Genomic DNA, 25,559 nt, shown 5'->3' with positions numbered 1-25,559 from the left:
GATTCCTGCAAGGGCCAGTTTTATATCATCGACAGGCACGTCTTTCCAGAACTCTGGGGTGGGACAGGTCATGTGTCAAGAGCCTACCACTTGTTCCCTGCGCTGGAACGCTCTGACTTGGCAGATTTGGGACGACTGAATTAAACCGGCCCACGGGAATGTAAAATGTCTAGGTAGGGCAGCCGTTAGCCCACAGGCACCTTGGTAGAAAGTAGAATAAGGCCCCCCAGCACTCACATGACTCTTTACTGCCATCTGTTGGAAAATTGTTATAATACACCAATTATTTCTAGCATGTGACAGTTGACTGCCATCTGCGTGTAAATTGCTATAATCAATATACCGATGTAGGAGGTGGAAGATGCAAATCATGCCACTGAGATGAGGCACCCTTGTGCAGTACGTAACCTACACACCTGTACATGACAGCCCTGAGAAACACTTTTAAAAAACTACCGGACTTCCCTGGTGGTCCAGGGGTTAAGACTCCGCTTTTCCAGTGCAGAGGGGCACAGGTTCAGTCCCTAGTTGGGGAATTTCTGCATGCTGTGCGGCGCGGCCAAAATAAAAAACAAACTACCAGTCATGGTTATGTCGGAGCTACGCCTAAGTCGCACTCCATCCCACACTCCAACTCTGATCCCAACCCCCACTCCGGATTCCAAGAATAAGGCTCAGGATGAAGCAAAACTATCTACTGTCCACGTCGCCTGGCAACCAAAAGGCTGCTGAGCATTAGATGACTGACTTTTAGACCGTGTCGTAACGTCCCATCTCAGAGAATTCTGCCCCAGACCCCGCACCTCCCAGTCCCAGAGAAACTCCCATCACTGTATCTCTCCCAGTATTGGGAGGGGCAGAAGATCTTGGCACAGGCAGAGACGTGGAAAGCCGTCTGGGGTCCACAAAGTCATCTCGGGGAAGAGGGAGCCCAGACTCACCTGGCCTTTGCCCGTCAGGGTCCTGACGGCCATTGCTGGGTCCCAGGCATGCACCTCCAGAAGAAAGAACCAGGCCTTAGTCTGCAAAGCTACAGGAGGAAGATGGAGCAGAGAGGGGGTCAGTTCTGGCCTAGACAGACAGACACTTTGCCAAAGATGCCTCATGACAGAGGGGCCCCTGGTCTCCTGAGAGCCAAAGCAAAGGCTCAGGGCAGGGTGCCTGAGGCCCCCGTTCTTTTTATATATATATATAAATTTATTTTATTTTATTTATTTTTGGCTGCATTGGGTCTTTGTCGCTGTGCGTGGGCTTTCTCTAGTTGGGGCGAGCGGGGGCTACTCTTCGTTGCGGTGAGCGGGCTTCTCATTGCGGTGGCTTCTCTTGTTGTGGAGCACGGGCTCTAGGTGCGTGGGCTTCGATAGTTCAGGCACGCGGGCTCAGTAGTTGTGGCTCGCAGGCTCAGCAGTTGTGGCGTGCGGGCTTAGTTGCTCCGCGGCACGTGGGATCTTCCTGGACCAGGGCTCGAACCCATGTCCTCTGCATTGGCAGGGGGATTCTTAACCACTGCGCCAACAGGGAAGTCCCGAGGCCCCCATTCTGTAGTGATCACCACTAGTAATCAAGGGGCTCAGCTCAGTGCTTTGTGACCGCCTGGAGGGGTGGGATAGGGAGGGTGGGAGGGAGGGAGACGCAAGAGGGAAGAGATATGGGAACATATGTATAACTGATTCACTGATTCACTTTGTTATAAAGCAGAAACTAACACACTATTGTAAAGCAATTATACTCCAATAAAGACAGGAATAAACAGCAGCTCTCAGAGAAGTAACTACAGTTATCCCCAGATGAGGAAATCCAAGCACAGGAGGCCACGGCCATTGCTCAAGGTCATATAGACGTCAAGTGTCAGAGTGAGATTCAAACCCAGAAGTCTGCCCCCAGAGCCAACCCCTCCTTTTTTTTCTTATAATTTTTATTTATTTAAAAAATTTTAATTTTATTGGAGTAGAATTGATTTGCAATGTTGTGTCAGTTTCACGTGTACAGCAAAGTGAATCAGTTACACATATACATATATTCATTCTTTTTAGATTATTTTCTCTTATAGGTCATTACAGAATATTGAGTAGAGTTCCCTGTACTATACAGTAGGTCCTTGTTGGTTATCTATCTTATATACAGTAGTGTCTTATAATTTTTAAATTGTGGTAAAACACAGAACACATACCATTTTAACCATTTGAATATATACAATTCAGTGGCATTTAATACAGTCACAACGGTGTGCAACCATCACTGCTATCTAGTTGCAGGACATTTTCATCATCGTCCTAAAAGGAAACCTTGTACTTAATCAATTACCCCTGAATCTCCCTTCCCCCATGCCAGCCCCTCCTCATAACCACTAACCTTTCTGTCTCAATGGATTTGCCTGTTCTGGACATTTCATATCAATGGAACCATACTATATGTGACATTTTGTGTCTGGCTTCTTTCATTCAGCACGTGTTCAAGGATCATCCATGCTACAGCATGTAATCAGTGTCTTATTCCTTTTTATGGCTGAATAATATTCCCTTGTGTGGATGAACCACATTTTGCAGAGCTCCTTCTATCTGTCCTAAAATCCAAGCAGTATCCAAGGATCCTGGACTCCTGCTTAAGATGTCATTTAAAGAAGGATTCCAGCTGTTGAGATGAAGTTGAAGAATCCTTTACAAAGAGAAGTTGGTGCTCAGACTGTGGTCACCCCCATTCATTCGTCAAACATGCTCTGGGACTCATGTGAGTAACAGGCTCCATTTGGGGTTCTGAGGGCAGAGAGATGAGTGAGATGTGATCCTGCCCTCGAGGGACTTCCTGCCTGTGAGGGAGACAGGCCTGGACATAGACCAGTTGGTGGGCTGAATTAATGGTCCCAAAAGATATCCCTGGGGTGCACTACTGGGCATATACCCTGAGAAAACCATAATTCAAAGAGTCATGTACCAAAATGTTCATTGCAGCTCTATTTACAATAGCCTGGAGATGGAAACAACCTAAGTGTCCAGCATCGGATGAATGGATAAAGAAGGTGTGGCACATATATACAATGGAATATTACTCAGCCATAAAAAGAAACGAAATTGAGCTATTTGTAATGAGGTGGATGGACCCAGAGTCTGTCATACAGAGTGAAGTAAGTCAGAAAGAGAAAGACAAATACCGTATGCTAACACATATATATGGAATTTAAGGAAAAAAATGTCATGAAGAACCTAGGGGTAAGACAGGAATAAAGACACAGACCTGGGGCTTCCCTGGTGGCGCAGTGGTGGGAGTCCGCCTGACGATGCAGGGGACACGGGTTTGTGCCCCGGTCCGGGAGGATCCCGCATGCCACGGAGCGGCTGGGCCCGTAAGCCATGGCCGCTGAGCCTGCGCGTCCGGAGCCTGTGCTCCGCGACAGGAGAGGCCACAACAGTGAGAGGACCGCATACCGCAAAAAAAAAAAAAAAAAAAAAAAAAAGACACAGACCTACTAGAGAATGGACTTGAGGATATGGGGAGGGGGAAGGGTAAGCTGTGACAAAGTGAGAGAGTGGCATGGACCAAATGTAAAATAGATAGCTAGTGGGAAGCAGCCGCATAGCACAGGGAGGTCAGCTCGATGCTTTGTGACCACCTAGAGGGGTGGGATAGGGAGGGTGGGAGGGAGGGAGACGCAAGAGGGATGAGATATGGGAACATATGTATATGTATAACTGATTCACTTTGTTATAAAGCAGAAACTAACACACTATTGTAAAGCAATTATACTCCAATAAAGATATAAAAAAAAATGATATCCCTGGGATGAACTTTTAAAAACAATTAATTAATTAATTTTTAAATTTTTGGCTGCTGTTGGGTCTTCTTTGCTGCGCTCAGGCTTCCTCTAGTTGCGGCGAGCGGGGGCTACTCTTTGTTGCATGCGCGGGCTTCTCATTGTGGTGGCTTCTCTTGTTGTGGAGCACGGGTTCTAAGCACGCAGGCTCAGTAGTTGTGGCGCTGGGGCTTAGTTGCTCCACGTCATGTGGGATCTTTCCGGACCAGGGCTTGAACCCGTGGACCCTGAATTAGCGGGCGGATTCTTAACCACTGCGCCACTAGGCAAGGCCTGGGATGAACTTTTGATGTGATTAAGTTAAGCATCTTTTTTTTCCTTTTTGGGGGGGTGATGAGTTCCTGAATGCAGCCAGCCTCTCCTGACTCAGAGCAGAGCGGGCTGTGTGCAGACCACACCCACTTGTAACATTTGTAAGAGAGCCAGGCTGTGAGCTCAGAGCCCCAGCAAGTCCTTAGAAAAACCAAGTTAAATATGTGACCTTTCCACAGGCTGCCTGGAGGGATTGATATCTGTGGGTTCTGGAAAGCCCCATACACTGCAAGGTAGATAAAAAACACTAGGTTTGAGTCTTTGGGCAGGACTGTAACCCCAGCCTGGAACACTGCCTCTCAAGTTAAGCATCTTGAGATGGGAAGATGATCCTGGATTATCTGGGTGGACTCTAAATGCAATGACAAGTGTCCTTATAAGAGGGAGGCAGAGGGAGATCTGACACGGAGGGGAAGCCCACGTGACAGAAGTAAAGAGGAGCAGAGTCAGAGAGACAAGGCACTATGCCTCTGGCTTTGAAGCCAAAGGAAGGGGCCACGAGCCACGGGATGCAAGCAGCCTCTAGAAGCTGCTAAAGGCCAGGAAACCGATTCTCCCCTAGAGCCTCTGAAGGAAGCATGGCTCTGCTGACACCTTGATTGCTGCCCAGTGAAAACCAGTTCAGACTTCTGGCCTCCAGAACTGTAAGAGAATATTACATCTGTATTGTTTGAAGCCACTAAGTTTCTGGTAATTTGTTAGAGCAGAAATGGGAAACTAACACGGTCCAGAAATAAAGACTCAGAGCCTCACGTGCTTCCAGGCTAACAGCTGCACGTACACCCAGCTACACAGGAACACACCCACCTGAGGGCTGAAACCAGTGGGTGAAATTTTGATGAGGAACAGAGGCTTAACCACCTCCCCATGAGTCACTTACTACGGTAGTGCCCCCTTATCCGCAGCTTCGCTTTCCACGGTTTCAGTTACCTGAGGTCAACTGTGGTCCAAAAACACTGAATGGAAAGTTCCATAAAGAAACAATTCACAAGTTTTAAATCACACACCATTCTGAGTATCGTGATAAACTTTTGCGCCGTCCCGCTCTATCCCACCTGGGGCATGAATCATCCCCTTGTCCAGCGTATCCTGCCCCATAGTCACTTAGTAGTTGTCTCGATGGACTGTCGCGGTATCACAGTGCTTGTGTTCAAGCAACCCTTATTTTACTTAGTAATGGCCCCAAAGTGCAAGAGTAATGATGCTGATAATTCGAATATGCCAAAGAGAAGCTGTAAAGTGCTTCCTTTAAGTGAAAAGGTAAAAGATCTCAATAAAGACAGAAAAAAATATCAGACTTCCCTGGTGGCGCAGTGGTCAAGAATCTGTCTGCCGGGACTTCCCTGGTGGTGCAGTGGTTAAGAGTCCGCCTGCCAATGCAGGGGACACGGGCTCGAGCCCTGGTCCGGGAAGACCCCACATGCCACAGAGCAACTAAGCCCGTGCGCCACAACTACTGAGCCTGCGCTCTAGAGCCCACGGGGCACAACTACTGAGCTTGCAGGCCACAGCTACTGAAGCCCGTGCGCCTAGAGTCCGTGCTCCATAACAAGAGAAGCCACCGCAATGAGAAGCCAGCGCACCGCAATGAAGAGTAGTCCCCGCTTGCCGTAACTAGAGAAAGCCTGTGCACAGCAACGAAGACCCAACACAGCCAAAAATAAATAAAATTTAAAAAACAAAAGAAAAAAAATCATATGCTGAGGTTGCTAAGATCTACGTTAAGAATGAATCTTCTATCTGTGAAATTGTGACGAAAGAAAAAGAAATTCAGGACTTTGCTGGTGGTCCAGTGGTTAGGACTCAGCGCTTTCACTGCCATGGCCCCAGGTCCAATCCCAGGTCGGGGAAGATCCCACAAGCCGCGTGGCCAAAAAAACAAAAAAACCCCAACAAACTGCAAAAGTTACAGCCACAGCGCATGTAACTGTAAAGCATAAGTGCTTTACAGAAGAGGCATTAAATTTCTACAATGAGATTTTTTGAGAGAGCCCACATTCACAAAACTTTTATTACTGTATATTCTTAAAGTTATTCTATTTTATTATTAGTTATTATTGTTAATCTCTTACTGTGCCTAATTTGTAAATGAAATTTTATCATAGGTACGAATGTTTAGAAAAAAACTGTGTGAAAATTAATAAAAGTGAACCTCATTTAAAGTGGAGTTGGGGGACTTCCCTGGCGGTCCAGTGGTTAAGACTCCATGCTTCCAATGCAGGGGGCGTGGGTTTGATCCCTGTTCAGGGAAGTAAGAGCCCATATGCCATGTGGTGCAGCCAAAAATTAAATTAAATTAGATTAGATTAGATCAGATTATTTAAAAAGTGGAGTTGGGAGGCCAGGAGGGGGAGTTCTCAAGCAGCACCACTCCACAACCATCACAGGCCCTAATGGAAGAAGCTTCAGCAGGAAAGAACCATCTATTATAGGCCCCAACCAGAAAAGATGTACATTGCATCCCCTACAAGAAATCAACTACCACAGCAACTAGGCCAATGAGAAACCATCACCACTCTGAATTCTCACTTTTCTCTAACGGACTTTCATTCAAAAGAACTCCTCTCAATTTCCCATGTTTTTTTATTTCTATATAAGATAAAGTTCCTCTCTTGTTTGTTGGACTCCTATGGCTTTTGCTATAGCCTGCTTGTCCCGAACTGCAATTCTTTGCTGTTCCTGAATAAGCCCATTTTGCTGGTAAAATAACCCGCTGCTTTATTCTTTAGGTTAACAACAGTATATAGAGGGTTCAGTACTATCCAAGATTTCAGCCATCCACTGGGGGTCTTGGAATGTACCCTCCGAGGATAATGGGATCTACTGTAATTACAAAATGAAGAGGATAACTTTTTTTAAAAAGTTAATTAAATTAATTAATTTAATTTTGGCTGTATTGGGTCTTCATTGCTGCACGTGGGCTCTCTCCAGTTGCGGCTAGCAGGGGCTACTCTTCGTTGCGGTGCATGGTCTTTTCATTGCGGTGGCTTCTCTTGTTGTGGAGCACGAGCTCTAGGCACGCAGGCTTCAGTAGTTGTGGCACACGGGCTCAGCAGTTGTGGCTCCCGGGCTCTAGAGCGCAGACTCAGTAGTTGTGGCGCAAGGGCTTAGTTGCTCTGCAGCATGTGGGATCTTCCCAGACCAGGGCTCGAACCCATGTCCCCTGCATTGGCAGGCGGATTCTTAACCACTGCGCCACCAGGGGAGCCCGAGGATAACTTTTTAAAGGGGAGAAACTTGTGACCAGTGATGGGCAAGCGGACATCACAGGCTCCTGCTCTGTTAAGGACACAGCATCATTCCTAAGGTATTTCTGCCAAAAGCATGTAGCCTAAATCTAATCACAAGGGAACAACCAACACATCCAAACTGAGGGACATTCTAGAAGTACATGGTCTGCAATCTTCAGAATTGCTAAGATCATGAAGGTCAAAGAAAGACTGAACAACTGTTCCAGGTTAACGGAGACTAAAGTGACGACAACGAATGCAGTGCATGACACGGGATTTTCTTTTGCTATTAAGGACATTATTGGGACAATTAGCAAAATCTGAAAAAGGCCTGCAGATTAGCTAATCAATAGTATTGTATGGATGTTCATTTCCTGATGTGAGCATAGTGCAATGGTTTTGGAAGAAAATGACTGTTTTTAGAAAAAACACACAGACTTATGGAGGCTGGGGGCACGCAGAGGCCCTGAGAGAAGGGGACAGACACAGAGAAAGAGAAGCAGAGACACAGGGAGAGAGAGAGAGAGAGAGAGAGAGGCAGAATGGGGGTTGGGGTGGTGGTGGGAGATTAGAGAGGGGAGATGAGACCCAGAGGGGCTAGGGCTTTCGGGTCAGACAACCCTGGTTTCACACCATGTCGACAACTCATCGGCATTGTGATCTGGAAGAAGCCATGGAATCTCCCTTGCCTGTTCTTCACCTGCTAAGTGAGGAAAAGGTACATTCTCCCTCCTGGGAAATGGCCGCAGAACCGCACTCGGCTAGACACCTGGAAAACAGCGGGCTCCCAATTCCTGTGCGTTGAGTCGATGGCAGTGGAGCTCTGGGGCAGCCTCACGAGTGACAGGAGGGGGCGGGGCGCCGCCCACAGCGCCTTCCCCTCCCACCCAGGCAGACTCGGTCCGCCTCCTGCGCGCCTGCCTCAGTCAGCCCACACCCACCGGCAGCCTCTCGGGTCCGCCAGTTCGGAACTCACCTGTGCGCCTCCGCGGGTTGTGCACGGCGGCCAGGCCTTCCCGCCCTCCTTCGGGCCCCGGAAGGCGCCTGCGCGGTCGCTGTCTCGGAACCTCAAGTCCTGGTTCTTTAAACTGCGCTCCGCAGCTGGACTGTATTTCCCAGAAACCACTGCGGCTCACGCTCTTCTAGGTCTAAGGTCTCTGAGGGCAGGGGAATGCTGGGAAATGGAGTCCTCCAGTAGAACGTGGGGCGGGAGAAAGAATGCTGTAAACAGCTACTTTGCAGCTGGCCGAAACATGGTATTTGGCAACTGTATGGCTGTACTGGCACCGTGAATATTTCCATTATAGCCAGAGTTTTTCACTGCCCTCCACAGGAGGCGACGTCATAGTCCAGTTAACCCATCGAACTCAAATTTCTCCTACCAAAGCAAAAGTTTTCAAGACACCACCTAAACTGATGGTGAATGAATCGAGACTCTGTTACTTAATTATTCAATTTCCCTGGGCAACCGCCTTCCTGTTTGGCTCAGTTTCATCCATCACCTCTTAAAGGGCAGCGTGGTAAAGGAAATAGACCCCTATAGTGGGAGCTGGAGATGGCCAGGAATGCAAGGATGCGCTGGGTTATTATAAATTCGTCTGTTAATATATCAGAATAATAAAATCCTGTTGCCGAAACTCAGACTCTGTTCATCGGTGCTGAATAGAAACGCGGAGTCAGAGTTTTGGGTGAAGTAGAAAAGAGTAGCTTTTATTGCTTTGCCAGGCAAAGGGGCCACAGGGGGCTAATGCCCTCAAGACTGTGTGACCCACCTTGGAGGGGGTAGTGAGGAGTTTTATAGTGTTCAAGGAGCAGGGAGTGATCAGCTTGTGGACAGTTCTCGGATTGCTTGGCATCAAAGTGAAGTTTCAAGCATCATCAGTCTTCTGGTTTCAAACAGTCTAGGGTCTATGTTCTTTTTTTTTTTTAATAAATTTATTTATTTTATTTATTTATTTTTGGCTGCGTTGGGTCTTCGTTGCTGTGAGTGGGCTTTCTCTAGGTGCGGTGAGCATGGGGCTACTCTTCCTTGCCGTGTGCGGGCTACTCATTGTGGTGGCTTCTCTTGCTTCCAAGCACCGGCTCTAGGCATGTGGGCTTCAGTAGTTGCAGCAAGTGGGGCTCAGTAGTTGTGGCTCACAGGCCCTGAAACGCAGGCTCAGTAGTTGTGACACACGGGCTTAGTTGCTCCGTAGCATGTGGGATCTTCCCGGACCAGGGATCAAACCGATGTCCCTTGCATTGGCAGGCGGATTCTTACCCACTGCGCCACCAGGGAAGTCTACCTCTACTTTTTTTTTTTTTCACTTTCTCCTCTTTTTATTAAGGATTACATAATCTTCACAGAGTTGTGAACATTGCTGCAACTTTAAAAACAGTTAACTATAAAGCATCACACAAATGAAACCTCTTTTTATGAATTCTTTGAATTCAGATAAACTGAGTCACTCTATAACCCTTACACACACCAAAATATAAATTTTTATATTGTCAGTCACATGTTCAATCTGGTTGGGTCTATCATATTGACAAATGCACCTGTCTCCATTTCCCTTTCCCTAAAATTGGGGTGAATTTGGCTTCAAAGGAACTACTTTTTTTTTTTAACATCTTTATTGGAGTATAATTGCTTTATAATGCTGTGTTAGTTTCTGCTGTATAACAAAGTGAATCAGCTATATGCATACGTATATTCCCATATCCCCTCCCTCTTGCGTCTCCCTCCCACCCTCCTTATGCCACCCCTCTAGGTGGTCGCAAAGCACAGAGCTGATCTCCCTGTGCTATGCAGCTGCTTCCCACTAGCTATCTATTTTACATTTGGTAGTGTATATACGTCAGTGTTACTCTCTCACTTCGTCCCAGCTTACCCTTACCCCTCCCCGTGTCCTCAAGTCCATTCTCTATGTCTGTGTCTTTATTCCTACCCTGCCCCTAGGTTCATCAGAACCTTTTTTTTTTTTTAGATTCCATATATATGTGTTAGCATATGGTATTTGTTTTTCTCTTTCTGATTTACTTCACTCTGTATGACAGACTCTATGTCCATCCACCTCACTACAAATAACTCAATTTCGTTTCTTTTTATGGCTGAGTAATATTCCATTGTATATATGTGCCACATCTTCTTTATCCATTCATCTGTCGATGGACACTTAGCTTGCTTCCATGTCCTGGCTATTGTAAATAGTGCTGCAATGAACATTGTGGTACATGACTCTTTTTGAATTATGGTTTTTTCAGGGTATATGCCCAGTAGTGGAATTGCTGGGTTATACGGTAGTTCTATTTTTAGTTTTTTAAGGAACCTCCATAATGTTCTCCATAGTGGCTGTATCAATTTACATTCCCACCAACAATGCAAGAGGGTTCCCTTTTCTCTACACCCTCTCCAGCATTTGTTTGTAGATTTTTTGATGGTGGCCATTCTGACCAGTGTGAGGTGATACCTCATTGAAGTTTTGATTTGCATTTCTCTAATGATTAGTGATGCTGAGCATCTTTTCATGTGTTTGTATATCTTCTTTGGAGGAATACCTATTTAGGTCTTTTGCCCATCTTTGGATTGGTTTTTTTTTTTTTTTTTGATATTGCGCTGCATGAGCTGCTTGTATATTTTGGAGATTAATCCTTTGTCCGTTGCGTCATTTGCTGTGCAAAAGGTTTTAAGCTTCATTAAGTACCATTTGTTTATTTTTGTTTTTATTTCCATTTCTCTAGGAGGTGGGTCAAAAAGGACCTTTCTGTGATTTATGTCATAGAGTGTTCTGCCTATGTTTTCCTCTAAGAGTTTTATAGTGTCTGGGCTTACATTTAGGTCTTTAATCCATTTTGAGTTTATTTTTGTGTACAGTGTTAGGAAGTGTTCTAATTTCATTCTTTTAAATGTAGCTGTCCAGTTTTCCCACCACCACTTATTGAAGAGGTTGTCTTTTCTCATTGTATACTCTTGCCTCCTTTATCAAAGGTAAGGTGACCATATGTGTGTGGGTTTATCTCTGCGCTTTCTATCCTGTTCCATTGATCTATATATCTGTTTTTGTACCAGTACCATACTGTCTTGATTACTGTAGCTTTGTAGTATAGTCTGAAGACTGGGAACCTGATTCCTCCTGCTCCGTTTTTCTTTCTCAAGATTGCTTTGGCTATTCGGGGTCTTTTGTGTTTCCATACAAATTGTGAAATTTTTTATTCTAGTTCTGTGAAAAATGCCAGTGGTAGTTTGATAGGGATTGCATTGAATCTGTACATTGCTTTGCGTAGTATAGTCATTTTCACAATGTTGAGTCTTCCAATCCAAGGACATGGTATATCCCTCCATCTGTTTGTATCATCTTTAATTTCTTTCATCAGTGTCTTACAGCTTTCTGCATACAGGTCTCTTGTCTCCTTAGGTAGGTTTATTCCTAGGTATTTGTTTTTTTTTGTTGCAATGGTAAATGGGAATGTTTCCTTAATTTCTCTTTCAGATTTTTCATCATTAGTGTATAGGAATGCAAGAGATTTCTGTGCATTAATTTTGTATCCTGCTACTCTACCAAATTCATTGATTAGCTCTAGTAGTTTTCTGGTAGCATCTTTAGGATTATCTATCTATAGCATCATGTCATCTGCAACCAGTGACAGTTTTACTTCTTCTTTTCTGATTTGGATTCCTTTTGTTTCTTTTTCTTCGACTGCTGCAGCTAAAACTTCCAAAACTATATTTAGTAACAGTGGTGAGAGTGGGCAACCTTGTCTTGTTCCTGATCTTAGAGGAAATGGTTTCAGTTTTTCACCATTGAGAACGATGTTGGCTGTGGGTTTGTCATATGGCCTTTATTATGTTGAGGTAGTTTCCCTCTATACCTACTTTCTGGAGAGTTTTTATCATAAATGGGTGTGGAATTTTGTCAAAAGCTTTCTCTGCATCTATTGAGATTATCATATGGTTTTTATCCTTCAGTTTGTTAATATGGTGTATCACGTTGATTGATTTGTGTATATTGAAGAATCCTTGCATTCCTGGGATAAACTCCACTTGCTTATGGTGTATGATCCTTTTAATGTGCTGTTGGATTCTGTTTGCTAGTATTTTGTTGAGGATTTTTGCATCTATGTTCATCAGTGATATTGGCCTGTAGTTTTCTTTTTGTGTGACATCTTTGTCTGGTTTTGGTATGAGCGTGACGATGGCCTTGTAGAATGAGTTTGGGAGTGTTCTTCCCTGTGCTATATTTTGGAAGAGTTTGAGAAGGATAGGTGTTAACTCTTCTCTAAATGTTTGGTAGAATTCACCTGTGAAGCCATCTGGTCCTGGGCTTTTGTTTGTTTGAAGATTTTTAATCACAGTTTCGATTTCAGTGCTTGAGATTAGTCTGTTTATATTTTCAGTTTCTTCCTGGTTCAGTCTTGGAAGGTTGTGCTTTTCTAAGAATTCGTCCATTTCTTCCAGGTTGTCCATTTTATTGGCATATAGTTGCTTTTAGTAATCTCTCATGATCCTTTGTATTTCTGCAGTGTCAGTTTTTACTTCTCTTTTTCATTTCTAATTCTGTTGATTTGTCTTCTCCCTTTTTTTCTTGATGAGCCTGGCTCATGATTTATCAATTTTATTTATTTTCTCAAAGAACCAGCTTTCAGTTTTATTGATCTTTGCTATTGTTTCCTTCATTTCTTTTTCATTTATTTCTGATCTGATCTTTATGATTCCTTTCCTTCTGCTAACTTTGGGGTGTTTTTGTTCTTTCTCTAATTGCTTTAGGTGTAAAGTTAGGTTGTTTATTTGAGATTTTTCTTGTTTCTTGAGGTAGGGTTGTGTTGTTATAAACTTCCCTCTTAGAACTGCTTTTGCTGCATCCCATAGGTTTTGGGTCATCGTGTTTTCATTGTTATTTGTTTCTAGGCATTTTTTGATTTCCTCTTTGGTTTCTTCAGTGATCTCTTGGTTGTTTAGTAGGGTATTGTTTAGCCTCCATGTGTTTGTATTTTTTACAGGTTTTTTTTTCCTGTAATTGATATCTAGTCTCATAGCTTTGTGGTCAGAAAAGACACTTGATATGATTTCAATTTTCTTAAATATACCAAGGCTTGATTTGAGACCCAAGATATGGTCTATCCTGGAGAATGTTCCATGAACACTTGAGAAGAAAGTGTATTCTGTTGTTTTTGGATGGAATGTCCTATAAATATTAATTAAGTCCATCTTGTTTAATGTGTCATTTAAAGCTTGTGTTTCCTTATTTATTTTCATTTTGGATGATCTGTCCATTGGTGAAAGTGGGGTGTTAAAGTCCCCTACTATGAATGTGTTACTGTCAATTTCCCCTTTTATGGCTGTTAGCATTTGCCTTATGAATTGAGGTGCTCCTATGTTGGGTGCATAAATATTTACAATTGCTATATCTTCTTCTTGGATTGATCCCTTGATCATTATGTAGTGTCCTTCTTTGTCTCTTGTAATAGTCTTTAAAGCCTATTTTGTCTGATATGAGACTTGCTACTCCAGCTTTCTTTTGAGTTCTATTTGCATGGAATGTTTTTTCTATCACCTCACTTTCAGTCTGTATGTGTCCCTATGTCTGAAGTAGGTCTCTTGTAGACAGCATATGTACTGGTCTTGTTTTTGTATCCACTCAGCCGGTCTATGTCTTTTGGTTGGAGCATTTAATCCATTTACATTTAAGGTAATTATCAATATGTATGTTCCTATTACCATTTTCTTAATGGTTTTGGGTTTGTTTCTGTAGGTCTTTTCCTTTTCTTGTGTTTCCTGCCTAGAGAAGTTCCTTTAGCATTTGTTGTAAAGTTGGTTTGGTGGTGCTGAATTCTCTTAACTTTTGCTTATCTGTAAAGGTTTTAATTTCTCCATCGAACATGAATGAGATCCTTGCTAGGTAGAGTAATCTTGGTTGTAGCTTTTCCCCTTTCATCACTTTAAATAGGTCCTGCCACTCCCTTCTGGCTTGCAGAGTTTCTGCTGAAAAATCAGCTGTTAATCTTATGGGGTTAACATATAACCTTGTATGTTATTTGTTGCTTTTCCCTTGCTGCTTTTAGTATTTTTTCTTTGTATTTAATTTTTGATAGTTTGATTAATATGTGTCTTGGTGTGTTTCTCTTTGGGTTTATCCTGTGTGGTACTCTCTGTGCTTCCTGGATTTGATTGACTATTTCCTTTCCCATGTTCGAGAAGTTTTCGACTATAATCTCTTCAGTGGTCCAGTGGTCCAGTGGTTAGGACTCCACGCTTTCATTGCCGAGGGTGTGGGTTCAATCCCTGGTTGCAGTGCAGCCAAAAAAATAAAAAAATAAAAAAAGAGAAGTGATGAGGAAAGTCCTTACCATTATAAGTCCCTTCCAGTTGACGGGTACCAACCTACTCATCCCCTTCCCCTTACCTCTAGGACCTCAGCTTCTACATCTCTCTCTCTCTCTCCACTCCAGCCTCCCTGGCCTCTTCAAGGTTCTGTGAATATGCCAATCACAGTCTCATCTCAGGCACTGCAGTTGCTGTCCTTTCTGCCTACAGCCTTCTAGCCTAGACTTCTACCCTTTCATAGCTTCTTCCCCCTCTCCTCCACATCTTTTCTCACGTGCTGACCTTTCAGTGACGTCTTTCTTGGCTGTCCTATTTTAACCTGCAAGCCCTGCCCCTATTCCCAGTACTCCCCATCCCCTGGTCTCTGCTTTATTTTTTTCCTCTGTAGTATTTGTCCCCATTTGACATGTTATATTTTACAGTAAAGGGTTAACTCAGCAGGTCTGAGTTTTCCAAACCCTGCACATTCCAAAAAAAAAAAGTCTTGGTTCTTGCCTCGTTCCTGGGAGGTAATCTTTAAGTCCTTGGAATAACCCGCCTGTTAAGTGTGTCTTTCTTTACTTGGAAGCCTTGGGTCACACCACACCGTCTGTGCTAACAATGTGATTCATGGTGGTGGCCTTGGGCCAACACAGTAGCAGCTTGACCTCTGGTGGGGCTGGAGACAGAATAACTGAGAAAAGCCACTTGGGTGCTCCTTGCCTATGTAACCAACCCCAATAATATAATAATAGTTGGTAAAATCATTGGCCTGGACTCTTCAAAAATGTCATCATCATAGAAGACAACTGAATGCAATGCATGATCCCAGAACAGATCCAGCACTGAAAGAAAACTAGCCATGAAGGGCATGATTGAGACAGTTGGGGACATTTTAATGAGGTTTGAATATTAGAGGATAGTATGGAATTGATTAAATTCCTAGGTACACTCACTGTGTAAGAGAATGTCTTTCCTTGTTTTTAGGAGATTGCCTGATTGCCTGCTGAAGAATTTAGGGTTGAAGTATCATTAAGTCTCAAATGGTACACACACACACACACACACACACTCACACCCCAAATGTGGCAATGGTTACCATATAGTGAAATGTTAAGAATGGTGTATAGGTGTTTATTGTACTACTCTTGCCACTTTTCTATCCATTTGAATTTTTTCAAAATATAAAAATCACTTTTTTTAAAAAGTGAGAGTTTAAAAATTACTGATGTTCAGGCCCCACCCCCTGATATTCTGATTTAATTGGCATGGGCTGCTGCCTGGGCTCCTGGATTGTCTTAAAAGTTCCCCAGGGGATTCCAACCTGCGGCCTGAGTTGAGACCTCCTGCTCTAAGCTTTTTCTGTGAAGGTCCAGACAGTCAGTATTTTCAGCTTTGAGGGCTATATGGTCATTGTCCCTACTCAGCTCTGCCTTGGAGAGCAAAAGCAACATAGACAGTAAATACATGAATGGGTGTGGCTGAGTTCCAATAAAATTTTATTTGCCGATTTGGCCCCCAGGCTATATTTTGCCAATTCCTGCTCTAGACAGAGACGCAAGATGCAGCATAATCACCTTAATAACTAACATTTATTGAGCACTTACTGTGGGCTAAACGCACCTTCACAGACCTCTTTATGGTTCTCAGTGACTATGGGGTGAGTGCTATTATTCCCATTTTACAGATGAGGAAACCGAGGCACAAAGATGTTAAATAGCATGCTGAAGGTTAGCCAGGCTTTGATTCCAGGGCAGTCCACCCTCAGGACCTCCACTGTAATTTCTACACCTCTCTCAAAGGTCTGGAATGAGAACTCAAACTCACTCCCTGTCCGCCAGCTGAGAACAGACCTTCCAGTGTTTAAAGTTCCCAGGAAGGGGCCTGGTCAAAGGGGACTATACACATTTGGATTTTTTTTTTTGGACAGCTTTACTGAGACATAACTCACATACTATACAATTCACCCATTTAAAGTACACAACTTAACGGCTTTTAGATTATTCCCAGAGTTATGTAACCATCGCCACAATTTTAGAATATTCATTACCTCTCCCTGCCCCCGCAAAAGCCCTGCACTCCTTAGTATGCATTGTTTTTTAAAGTTTCATATTCACTAAATGGTAGGGCAATTCTAAAAATTGAGATAAAATTTAATTTTTTAATGTAATTAAAATGATTGTTATTTCCTCCTGATTCTGTGACTACTGCATATTCGTTATTAAAAAGGGGAGGGAGGGAAAAAGAAAAGGAAATGGAAATCCACAGCAATTTGACAAGCATAGGCAAGAAAAGCATACATCACCTTCTGTTCCCTTATCCTAGGACAACCGACATCAGTATTCTGCGAATCTACCCACCTCCCCACCCCCATTCCTCTTTCAGGGCTCGCTTTATACAAACTACACACACACAAACGTTTCATATCTTAAAAAAAAAATGGTGGGCTCTTCCGTGGTGCCCTTCTCCCTGCTCCATCCCTCAAAGTGGGGTGAGGTTCCTGGGGCTTAGATCCGTCCTCCCACCCCAGTCCACAGGACCCTCTACTGCCCTCCCGTTAGGAACTGTCTTAACGGCCACAATGATTTCCAAGGACCAACCTTGAGAGTGGCGTCCCAGGAGCCGCTGAATACAAAACCAGGAGACACCTCATGGGGTGATGGTTAGGAATATAAGGGTCTAAGCTGGATGTCCCAGGTTCAAATCCTCAGCTCTGTTATTCCTAGCTGTGTGACTTTGGGTATGTCGCCTAACCTCTCTGAGCCTCAGCCTCCCCCTCTGTAAAGGGCAGATCACAATACCGCCCACCTTGATGACCTGTCCTAGACTTTTCTACAACTCTGACACAGTAAAGGCTGTACAGCGTGTTTGCTTTTATTTTTACATCAAGAGAAGGCGTGGTGAACCGGTGGAAAGGAAGGAAGGGAAAAGGGGCTGGAAAAAGGCTTTCCCTCTTAGTTCCTACCTCTAAGAGAATTAACCATTAAGTTGTTTGTTTGATTCTTGATAAAGGATGCCACAAGGTCCAGGTGCTCTATCCCTGGGGGCGAGAGGGGAGGAAATTCCAGTGGGTCCCTGCGAGAGCCAAGTGATCCCCTCCAGCTCCCTCCGAGATTGGCCCCGCCCTCCCCCCTTGGGGGCGTGGTCCCCAAAGGGTCGGTATCCCTGCCCAGCCTCGGGCTGCCCCACTGGTCCCTTTCTCCACTGTGCTAGGCACCCTCCCCTCCCCAGCACTCACCCACTCTCCCCACAAAGGCGTTCAGCGCGTAGTCCCGGAAGGCCCCTCCATGCCCAGCAGCAGGGCCCGAGCGCGGGCCTGCAGCTGCTTTTGATGGAAGCGGTCGGGGATGAGGGCGACGCGCAGCTGGCTCAGGGCTTCCCGCACCGAGTGGTCACACTGCAGGCAGCCCCAGCCTCGTCGGGCACTCAGGTCCAAGAGCAGCAGAAGTGCTAAAGTCAGAGGCATGGCACGGCCTTTGTGACTTCACAGAGAACCCGGTCGGCCCCGCCCCCCAGCCAGGGGCGGAGTCAGGGAGGCCCGGGGAAAAACACTCCGTGAGTGCGTGAGTGCGCAGGCGCATGTTTGCTGAGCACCTACTTTGTGCCAGGCGTGGAGCTGGGAGCTAAGGAGAGAATCTCAAAAACCAAAGGTCTGCCCTGCCTTCTTGGATCTTACATTCATTCTTTAAACTTATGTGGATTGAGCACCTACTATGTGCCAGGTCTGCTCCAGGAGCTAGGGTTAGAGCTGAGAAAAACAGGAGATCCCTGCTCTTTTCAAAACTTACATTCTTCAATCCAACAAATATTTATTGAACACCTACTGTGTACCGGGCCCTGTCCTAGGCGCCTGATGGAGCACTGAGGCAAACAGACACAGTCTCTGCTCACGTGGAGTTTACAGTTCAAGACCTGTCAATGGAGCACCCACTGTCTCCAGCGGAGCACTGGAGACAGACTGAATGAGATGGACACAGTTCCTGCTCATGGGGTTCCTTCTAGCAGGAGTGCAAGGATGTGCACGGGAGAGAAATGTAAAACCTAGTAAACAGATTAGTAAATAAGATCATGACAAACCGCATTAACTGCTGGGAAGTAAATAAACCATGTGATATATCATGAGTTCCCAGTACGCTAGTGCCCGGAGGTCAGGGTTTGTGTTCCCTGCCCTTGTCCAATGCCTGACATGTTCTAGGTGCTCAATAAATATTTATTGAATTCAATGAATCCACAGAAGAGGAAAACGCACCCTGTTTTTTCCCTGGATTTTTTTTTTTTGGAAAAATCTTCAAACCTAGAGAAAAGCTGCAGGAACAGTACAATAAACACTTGAATATACCTTATTAACACTTGCATCCACTGTCTCTCTCTCTATGTATATATTATATAGAGATTGTTAATTTCGATTAAAAATGGGCAAAGGATTTGAATAGATATTTCTCCAAAGAAGATATAAGAATGGCTAATAAGTACGTGAAGAGATGTTCAACATCACTGAGCATTAGGGGACTGCAAGTCAAAACCACAATGAGCTACCACTTCACACCCATGAAGATGGCTACTATCTAAAAAACAGAAAATAATGTGTTGGCAAAGATGTGGAGAAATTGGAACTCTTGTGAACTGTTGGTGGAAATGTAAAATGGTACCACCACTATGGAAAACAATATGGACATTCCTCAAATAATTAAAAGTAGAATTACTATATGATGAAGCAATTCCAATTCTGGATATACATCCAAAAGAACTGAAAGTAGGGACTGGAAGAGATCTTTGCACACTTATGTTCTTAGCAGCATTGTTCACAAAAACTGAAATGTGGAAACAACCTATCAATTAACAAATCGGTAAACAAAATGTGGTATATACATGCAATGGGATATTATTCAGTCTTAAAAAGGAAGGAAATTCTGACATATGCGACAACATGGATGAACCTTGAGGTCATTATGCTAAGTGGAGTAAAGCCAGTCACAAAAGGTAAATACTGTATGATTCCACTTATATGAGGTATTGAGAGTACCTAGAGTAGTTAAATTCACATTCAGGATATTTAACATTGGCTTGATCGGTTCAACCATATTCAGACTTTCTTTTTTTTTTTTTTTTTTTTTTTTTTTTTTTGCGGTAAGCGGGCCTCTCGCTGTTGTGGCCTCTCCCATTGCGGAGCACAGGCTCTGGACGCGCAGGCCCAGCGGCCATGGCCCACGGGCCCAGCCGCTCCGCGGCACGTGGGATCCTCCCGGACCAGGGCACGAACCCGCGTCCCCTGCACCGGCAGGCGGACTCTCAACCACTGCGCCACCAGGGAAGCCCTCAGACTTTCTTAAATGCCTCCTGACTCTTCTCTGCTTCAATATCACCGCCTCTGAGAAGTCCTCCCAGATTACCCCTTCCCTGTAAAGCATGCCTGCCTCTTTATTCTCTATTTTAGGGATCAGCAAACACTTTCTGTAAGGAGCCAGGTTGTAAATATTTTCGGCTTTGTGGTCCATAGTTCTCTTGCTACTGTAACAGGAAAGCAGCCGCCGACAATATGGAAATGAATAGATGCAGCTGTGTTCCAATAAAACTTTATTTATAGACACTGAAATTTGAATTGCATATAATTTTCACGTGTCACAAAATAGTCTTCTTTTGGCTTTTTTCAACCCTTTAGAGATGTAAAAGCCATTTTCAGCTGAGGAGTCATGGTTTGCCATTAACTCTAATTATCCTGTTAGTTTCTGCCTAGCTTTAATTACAATTTATAATTCATTTTTTCTCTTTCTCCTATATCATTCAATAAACCCCTTGAGGCGAGAAACCACATGTATCTTGTTCACCAGTATGTCCCCAACCCCTAGGAGGGAATTTGTAATAGATTTAAACTTAGATTTTAAAAAATGGAGCCTCAATTCAGTTATTGGGAACCCTTTAAACATGTTTGGAACAACTTAAGTATGGGAATCTACCTCTTCTACTGTAAATGTTATGAAATCTAAGGAGAGATCAAATGCTTTTAGTGAAAAAATTAGTGTCCGCATTGACCTGGGCTGTCCTGAGAACATTTTGAAGGCTTAGTACAATAAAAGTTTAAAAAAAATCTCAATAATTTTTATATTGGTTGCACGTTGAAGTGATAGCTTTTTGGGCCTATTGAGTTAAAGAAAATATTATAATTAGTGTCACCTGTTTCTTTTTACCTTTTTAATTTGGCTAGCAGAAAGTTTGAAATCACATGTAGGGCTCGAATTATATTTAAATTGGACATCGCTGGTGCCTAATAGGTATCATTTGAATTGAATTAGGTGTGATTAAAGTAACTGGGGTTAATGGGGAGAATCACTCAAGTTGTAAGGAGGAGATTAGACCACAAGGGGGTGCTCACACCACACTGAAATTCTCTTTTTCCCACCTGAGAAATCGCACTCTTGGCTTCCTGCTGCCCTCGCCTACCTTTCCCAGGATTGGCCACTTATAATAATAGCTAATGCGCTGCAGATGATACTTTGAGATACGAACCGAGATATGAACTTGCTCGTCCTTTCCCCTTCCTCCATTACCATGCCGCAGGCAGGCAGTGAGTCAAGGGGCTATTTGCCCCAAGGTAAGGAGTTGTCAGAATGGGACCGAAAATAAATGTGGGGAAACAAAGGCTGCAAATTCCTCCGCTTCTAAGCCCCAAAGCCTCAGGTCCAGGTGGGAGGCAGGAAGAATCTGGAAGCAGAACCAGTTTTGTTTCTCTGATGATGTAGCCACGCTAAAGGGCCATTTGGTAAAACTTCGTTAACTTGATTACCTGTGGATTTCACAACCTGGCAATTCCACTGTCTTTGGTGAAGAGGCTGAAGAAGTTCTCACGCTCGCCCATCAGGGGCAAAGATGTTCATCCCGGTGCTGTTTATGGTGGGGGCGGGGGGAGAGGGTGAAAGGCAAGCTGGTGTCCATCACTGGGGAGGAGGAGGTGCAGGGGAGGGTGGAGGTCCAGGACAGAGGAGTCTGTGGGCGCGAAGCAACAGACCAGGCTGTGCACACAGCAAGAATGCATCTGAGTGAAAATAGTAAGAAACAACCCAATACTGTTGATATAAATGTAAAATTTATATGTCCCAAACAAAAATACACAATGTGTAAGAGCACCTACAAACGAAAGAACCACAATAAACATGATAAAATAGTGACTCTGGCTGGGAAGGAAAAGGAAGCAGGTGGTAAGGGCAAAATGGAGTAAATGAATAAGAAATAAATAAAACTAACACTGGCTTTTGTGTGAACCAGGTGGTTAAGTGTGCCTCTGGGGTCAGACTGCCCACTTTAATTAATTAATTAAAATTAAACTCTGCCTCTTAATTACTGGGGGCCCTCAGTGAAATTAAGTAATTTCTCTGTGCCTCATCCATAAAATGGGATAACAGGAGTGCTGACATTACATTACGGGGTCGTCCCGACAAGAATGAAATAACATGAAATGTATAAAGAGTTTACATAGTACATAGCAACTGCTATTACCTGCCGGCTATCTTTTATACATTTTATGAACTGAAGATTATTTACTTAATCTTCTGCACCTGAGGTTGTTAGAAATGTAAGGGAAAAGGGAGGCCCTCTGAGCTGGAGGGGAGAGAGATGCGAGAAAGAGAGAAAATAAAAAATTTGGATGTGAATGTGGGGCCTTCTGAGTCTGGCAGAGGTGAGATGACATGAAAGATGCATGCTGTATCAGTGTGGGCTGGGTTATGCTGCTGTAACAAAGAGCACAAATATCTCAGTGGCTTAAAACAACAAACTTATTTTTTTGCTGTGTCATTACGGTTGGCTGGTCAGAACTCTGGGGCGGGGAAAACAGAGGAGAACCCACAGTTGTTCTTGAATGCTTCCACCCTCAAATGACACCTGCTTGTTGGCCAAATTGAATCACAAGGCCACATCACCCTTCACAAGAGTGAGGAAGAATGATCTTTTATGGGCCCAGAAGGATCGAGAGTTGGAATATTTGTGAGCAGCTTGAATGACCAGCTCAAAACCCTCTTTAAACTTAGGGACCTGAGAGCTGAGAAAACTCATCCTGAAAGTCTGGGGCTTGCTCAGAAAGAAGACAAACCTGTCAGAGAAGTTCCCTCATGCCATCAGGGTGGGGTAGTATAATAGTCACCTACTGCTGTAACAAAGTACTGCCCCCCCCCCCCAAAAAAAGAACACTGCCTAAAAACAACAATAAGAGTTTGTTATCTCACAGTTTCTGTGGGTCAGGAATTAGGAAGTGGCTTAGCTGGACTGTTCTGGCTCAGTGTCTCATGACGTCAGCTTGGGCTGCAGTCATCCATCAGAAGGCAAGACTGAGGCTGGAGAAGCTGCTTCAAAGATGGCTCACTGGCAAGTTGGCCCTGGCTCTTGGCAGAACGCCTCGTGTCCTTGCTATGTGGGCCTCCCCACAGGCTTCTCAAAGGTCCACAGGATATAGTATCTGGCTTCCCACAGAGTGAACATTCCAAGAGAAAGCTAGGAGGAAGTCGTCATGTCTTTTGTGACTGTCCTAGCCTCCGAAGCCATACACCATTACTTCTAGTATATTCTGTTAGAAGCAAGCCATTGAGTCTGGCTCACATTCAAAGGAAGGGGAATCAGCCTCCACCTTTTGAAGGGACGAGGGTCAAAGAATTTGTGGATATATTCTAAAACGACTGCTGGCAGCCGTATGCTGGAATGATGGTGTGTGCATTTGGCCACCAGAAAGCTCCATAAATGTCCTATAGGCTCCGGGGCACAAAGGAAATGGGGTAGAGACTGCTGGTTGCCACCAAAATCTGATCCCCCCTTGAGCACGCGTTAAGTACCACACATCTTCCTAGCTACTCATATACGTTAATTCAAGTCATTCTCATGACAACCACACGAGGTCATAGAACAATACCTTACATTTATCGAGCCCTTACTAAGTGTCAGGCACAGTCCTAAGTGCTTTACATGTATCAGCTCATTTAATCTCACGACTCAGTGAGACAGGTACTGTTTTGACTCCCATTCATAAGTAGGAAACTGGATCAGAGAGGTTAAGTAACTATTCTAAGGTGGCACAGCTAGTTAGTGGGAGGGCTGGGCTTTGAACCTGGGCAGTCCGGTTCCAGGGTCCAGGCTCTAGAACACAACTGTGTATTATAAAGAAAAGACTTTATGCTTTATGCGCACATTGTGATTGTAAAAAGTGGTGCCCGCTGCTCAGATATTTTCAGAGGTTTTACTGTGCTCCGTGAACCTTGTAAAGTAATTGACATAAAATAGTGTATTGCCCAAATGAAGGCATGACTTAACACATTTAATGGGCATGCCTCTTTTTTTAAAAAAAAAAATCACCATTTGACAGATGTGGAAACTGAGGCTCAGCAGGGTTAAGCCACTTGTGCTGCGTCGCGCAGGTAGAGACAGAAGCAGGAGTCGGACCGGGCAACCAGGATGGGGTCCTGACCATGAGCCCCGCTGGGCAACACTAATGGCCCTGTTTGGCGTTGGCTGAGGCAGGCAGAAAAGAATGCCAGGGAAACGTTGGAGGGATTTGGCTTTGAGCCCGGTGGAGGAGGAGGTGGAATTAGAAGAGGCTGTGCCAGCGCCTGGGGTGGGGGTGGGGGAGGGGGGGCTGTTTCCCACCATCCACTGTCCGTGCCCAGCCCCCTCCCCAGTCCACATCGCGTGGCTGCAGAAAGAGTGGCCTGTTCCCTAGCGCTGCCGTGGGAGGAGAAATTGGGACAAGCTCTTTGGAAAGCTGGCAGGATCTACAAGAGCTGGCCGTCTGCGTGTCCCCTCTGTGTGTACCGGTGAGAAATGGGTGCACGCGGCCGCCAGGGGACACGAATGCCCACAGTCCCCACTCTGTGAGGATCCCAAGCCGGAAACCACCCGAATGTCCGTCAACAGGAGACTCACTAGATAAACCTACTGTGTTTTTTTGTATTGATAGATTAAAGTGCATTCCTGTTTTCATGGTTTTTTTTTTTCATTTAAAACTAATAAGTGCTTCCCTTCGTTTTCTAGTAACTCGGTGTAAATATCAGGTGTTGCAGCTTTACGGTTTAAAAAAATTTTTTTTTAATTTTTTTAATTGAAAAATTATTATTATTATTTTTTCATTGACATTGTCTTTGTAAAATATTTTAGATACCGTATTCTTTTTTTTTTTGCGGTACGCGGGCCTCTCACTGCTGTGGCCTCTCCCGTTGCGGAGCACAGGCTCCGGACGCGCAGGCTCAGCGGCCATGGCTCACGGGCCCAGCCGCTCCACGGCATGTGGGATCTTCGCGGACCGGGGCACGAACCCGCGTCCCCTGCATCGGCAGGCGGACTCCCAACCACTGCGCCACCAGGGAAGCCCCATTTTCACCATTTTTAAGTGTACAATGTGGTGGCATCTAGTACATTCGCATTGTTGTGCGGTCATCACTGCCATCTGTCTCCAGAACTGTTTTCATCTTGCAAAACTGAAACTCAGTACCCATTAAACACTAAGTCCGTTTTCTCCCTCCCCTCAACGGCTGGTATCCAATATTCTACTTTCTGTCTCTATGAATTTAACTACTCTAAGTATCTAAGATAAGTGGAATCATGCAATACTTGTATTTCTGGGACTGGCTTATTTCACTAATGTCCTCAGGGTTCATCCACGTTGTAGTAGGTGTCAGAATTTCCTTCTTTTTTTTCCTTTTTTCTTTTGTGGCTGTGCCCAGCAGCATGTGGGATCTTAGTTCCCCGACCGGGGATCAAACCCATGTCCCCTTTAGTGGAAGTGTGGAGTCTTAACCACTGGACCGCCAGGGAAGTCCCTTCTTCCTTTTTAAGGCTCATTGATATTACATTGGTTGGATAGACCACATTTTGTGTATCCGGTCATCCATCAGCAAACATGTGGATTGCTTTGACGTTATGTGTTATGTCCTTTTCTGGATGTGTGTTATATTTC

The 25,559-nt window shown here is 44.5% G+C and overlaps 1 protein-coding gene across 1 annotated transcript; it reads right to left on the bottom strand.

Moving 5' to 3' along the window:
• Positions 1-83: 83 nt before the first annotated feature.
• IZUMO2 (IZUMO family member 2) lies at positions 84-18,095 on the bottom strand. The gene is given in 5 exon segments (XM_065898263.1): positions 84-116; positions 942-1,030; positions 17,595-17,669; positions 17,868-17,906; positions 17,909-18,095. Coding segments are annotated over 5 exon segments (423 nt in total).
• Positions 18,096-25,559: the final 7,464 nt, after the last annotated feature.

The sequence above is a fragment of the Phocoena phocoena genome, chromosome 20 (assembly GCF_963924675.1).
Source record: "Phocoena phocoena chromosome 20, mPhoPho1.1, whole genome shotgun sequence".
Lineage (NCBI taxonomy): Eukaryota > Metazoa > Chordata > Mammalia > Artiodactyla > Phocoenidae > Phocoena > Phocoena phocoena.
The sequence above is the reverse complement of the archived record's forward strand: the minus strand, read 5'-3'. Positions and strand labels throughout refer to the sequence as shown.